Source organism: Sapajus apella, unplaced genomic scaffold, assembly GCF_009761245.1.
Source record: "Sapajus apella isolate SASKATOON/1434 unplaced genomic scaffold, GSC_monkey_1.0 scaffold2020, whole genome shotgun sequence".
Lineage (NCBI taxonomy): Eukaryota > Metazoa > Chordata > Mammalia > Primates > Cebidae > Sapajus > Sapajus apella.
Genome location: NW_022438946.1, coordinates 1 through 3,351, shown reverse-complemented (window position 1 = coordinate 3,351; position 3,351 = coordinate 1). Strand labels below are relative to the sequence as shown.

At 53.2% G+C, this 3,351-nt stretch overlaps 1 protein-coding gene across 1 annotated transcript; it reads right to left on the bottom strand.

Moving 5' to 3' along the window:
• Positions 1–1,867: 1,867 nt before the first annotated feature.
• LOC116547075 (DNA dC->dU-editing enzyme APOBEC-3G-like) lies at positions 1,868–3,293 on the bottom strand (the record flags this gene model as incomplete). The annotated part of the gene is made up of 3 exons (XM_032273139.1): positions 1,868–2,247; positions 2,525–2,640; positions 3,005–3,293. Coding segments are annotated over 3 exons (414 nt in total), but the record flags the coding sequence as incomplete, so codon positions are not given.
• Positions 3,294–3,351: the final 58 nt, after the last annotated feature.

Genomic DNA, 3,351 nt, shown 5'->3' with positions numbered 1-3,351 from the left:
TTCCGTCTCAAAAAAAAAACAAAAAACAAAAAAGTTCATCATGATTGCTCATGACAGACACAGCCTGGGGTCTAGGATCAGATCTAAAACTAGTACTCATAGCCAGGCCATGGAGGCTCGTGCCTGTAATCCAAGCACTTTGGGAGGCCAGGCAGGCGGATTGCTTGAGGTCAGGAGTTTGAGATCAGCCTGGACAAAAGTGGTGAAACCCCATCTTTACTGAAACTACAAAAATTAGCCGGGCATGGTGGCGCACACCTACAATCCTAGCTACTCGAGAGGCTGAGGCAGGAGAATCCCTTGAACCTGGGAGGCAGAGGTTGCAGTGAGCCAAGATCACAACATTACTCTAGCCTAAGTGACAGAGCAAGACTCCATCCTAAAAAAAAAGAAAGAAAGAAAAGCACTTCACTGTAAAATGCTTGTAGATAACGCTGATACAACACTGTGCATCTGGAGACGCTTTTAGGTGCACGTGACAGGTATACTTAAAAGCATCTCTGGGATACCCAGTGTTTTATCAGCATCATCTACAAGCGTTATCTCCTGGGGAGTGACAGCCCCACCCCTATTTTGGCCCCTGCAACACTGAGTGAAAATGAATGACCCCACATCCTGCTAGAGTTTCTGCTAGAGCCCAGGAAACGTCCCCAGGGACAGGAAGGAGCTGGTTCTCCATGTGGGCGGCAGGGATGGGTGCAGGGAGAATGGCCTTCTTCACAGGTGCAGGTGTTGCCTGAGATTCACCCTGGTCCCCTGTAAGGGGGGACAAGGCAGGTGCCCAGCAGGGGTTCAGACTATTGAGGGACAGACCAGAGCAGAGGGACCCTGGGCAGGTGCTGGGATGCACAGCCCGGGTCACCCTGGGACCAGAATGGAGGCCGCTCTGGGGTCTGGAGTCCGTGCTGCTCTGTACTGAGGTCCTTGCTCTGCCACCACTATGGGGCCCTGACCCCCTACAGCCCAGAGGACCACAGGCTGCCAGTTCCCAGCCCAGCTCTCAGCAGTGTCATGGGGCTGTGTCCAGTCCCCTCCCCAGAACCCACAGGGCCCCCTCGCCAGGACCCACAGGGCAAAGCTGTGAGTAGAGGCCCAGGGGACAGGGAGCCTGGGTCCTGGGGAGGTGGGGTTCTGGGGGCCAGGGCAGAAGACCTGCCCCGTTGTGCTAGCCTAACTGACTGCATCTTAGCTGCAAGCCTGACAAGCTTTCTCTAGCTCTCCCTCCCTGCCACAGCCCCTCAGGTCACGCTGTGCTCAGAGCTTGGAACCGTTCAGTTTGGGTCCAGGTTTGGCTCATGCTGTTCTCAGTACCTGTAACCACTGTAACTGCATCTGGGCTTGGCAAGTCCACCCGCTATTGTGAATAACACCCCCTCGGTGATTGTATGGGAAGTATCTGAATACCCTCTTTGGTAACCAACAATTATGGGAATGCTCCTGCCTGCTGGTTACCAGCTTTCCTCTCTAACCTGCTTGTTCTGCTTCTGTGACATTTTGCTTCAGCTAGACTCCCCCTCCCACGTCATACACAAGGTATAAAAAGAAATCAAGCCCCTTCTTCAGGGCCGGGAGAATTTTGAGCATTAGCTGTCTCTCGGTTGCCGGCAATAAAAGGACTCCCGATTCAATCTCAGAGTGTGGCACTTTCTCTATAACTCGTTCGGTTACAACACTGTGACATGACTGAGTGTGGGGTTCTTTCACCAGGATCAGGCCCTCTGGCCTCCCCTACACTGGCCCCTCTGCCCAGAATGACTGCACATTTTTTATCACTCTCCTGTGGGGTTTCGCTGAGTTTCCTGCCTCCAGAGGGAAGTAGTGTGACCTTTTTCCCACTACAGGTCAGCGACAAAAAGAAAGACAGCTACACATTTGCTATATTTATGTAAACACTTGCAAGTCATGATACAATCACAGGGGGAAAAATAAATGAAAATATTTAGTATTTCCTTGTATTCCTCTACATATAAAACCAATTCAAATTGTCACAGGATTAGTAGGTTTGAAACCTTTCTGACTGTATTGAGCACAATCTTACTACTATAGCACATAAATTTTTGATTAAAGGTAATTCACTCTAATTTTTAAAATAATCTACTTGTCAGGAGCGCATTGCTTTGCTGGCATCTGTGATCAGCTGGAGATGGTGGTGAACGGCCTGGTTGCATTTCTTGGAAGATCTTTTATTCTGCTGCTCAACCCAGGTCTCTGCCTTCCTTAGAGACTGAGGATTATCCATCAGTTTCCCTGATTCAGGAAGAGCAGGGGAGTTGAATGGAGCAGGGACTGAGAGTGGAAAGAGGGCACAGGGAGGAGGCCTCGGGACAGAGACATGACAGGAGGGGGGATGAAGGAGGTGGAAGAGAGAGGGAGGCTGTGAAAAGGAAAGGGAGAGACAGAGCTGGGCGCCCTTGGGGGAGCAGGGAACCCAGAGGAGGCTCTGAGCAGAGGGGAAGGCAAGGCCCAGGGGAGAGGGGAGGAGGGGAGGCCGATGGGGCACTGGGCAGAGGGAGGAAGCCCTCACCTGGAGAATGGCCTGCAGCCTCCCACTCAGGGCTTGGCTGTGCTCATCTAGTCCCTCCCAGGGCTGGAAGGGGTGTCCCTGGTGATCCACAAAGGTGTCCCAGCAGTGCCTGAACTCTGAAAAGGGACAGGGGAGATAAGTCACGTTCCCCTGTGGGAAGGAGGCACTGAGGGCCCTGACTCTCAGGACAGACTTCCACATGCTGGTTTCAGTCCCTCCTTTCCCTCCCCCTCCCCTAGGGACTTCCCTCCTTCATCAGGCACTTCCTTCCCATTGGAATCTGGGACACCCCAGTTCTCATTCTTTCTGGAAGCCCCAAGTCTGTCTTCCACTTGCAGCTACCCTCCCTGCCATCCCTGGGACCCCATCTCCTGGCCTGGCCTCTCCCCCAGGGATGCCCTCCCTCACTACTTTCTAGTAACTCCCAGGGCCCTCTCCTGCCCTGGCTGACCCCACCCCACTGCAGGCTTCCATTCTCACCGCTGTATTTCATCACGGAAATTGGGGCCCCAGCTCTGCCCAGCCTGCGTAGGCCCTTTTTATACCCTCGTTGACAATCATAGATGCGGGCAGCGAAGATGCGCAGGTTCACGTGTGGGTTCTCTTGAAGGAATTCAGCCACCTTCTCAGCACAGCTGAAGCAGGGGCTCCAGGAGATGAAGCAGGTGACCCTGTAGCGCTGGGCCAGGTCCAGCTTCCAAAAGGAAATCAGGTCCAGGAGGCACAACTCTGCATGGCGGCCTTCAGGGAAACCAGGATTATTTGAAGCCTAGAAAAGACAGCAAGGTGTGAGGCCATCTTTTGTGAGCAGGGAGGGACAGCCTGGA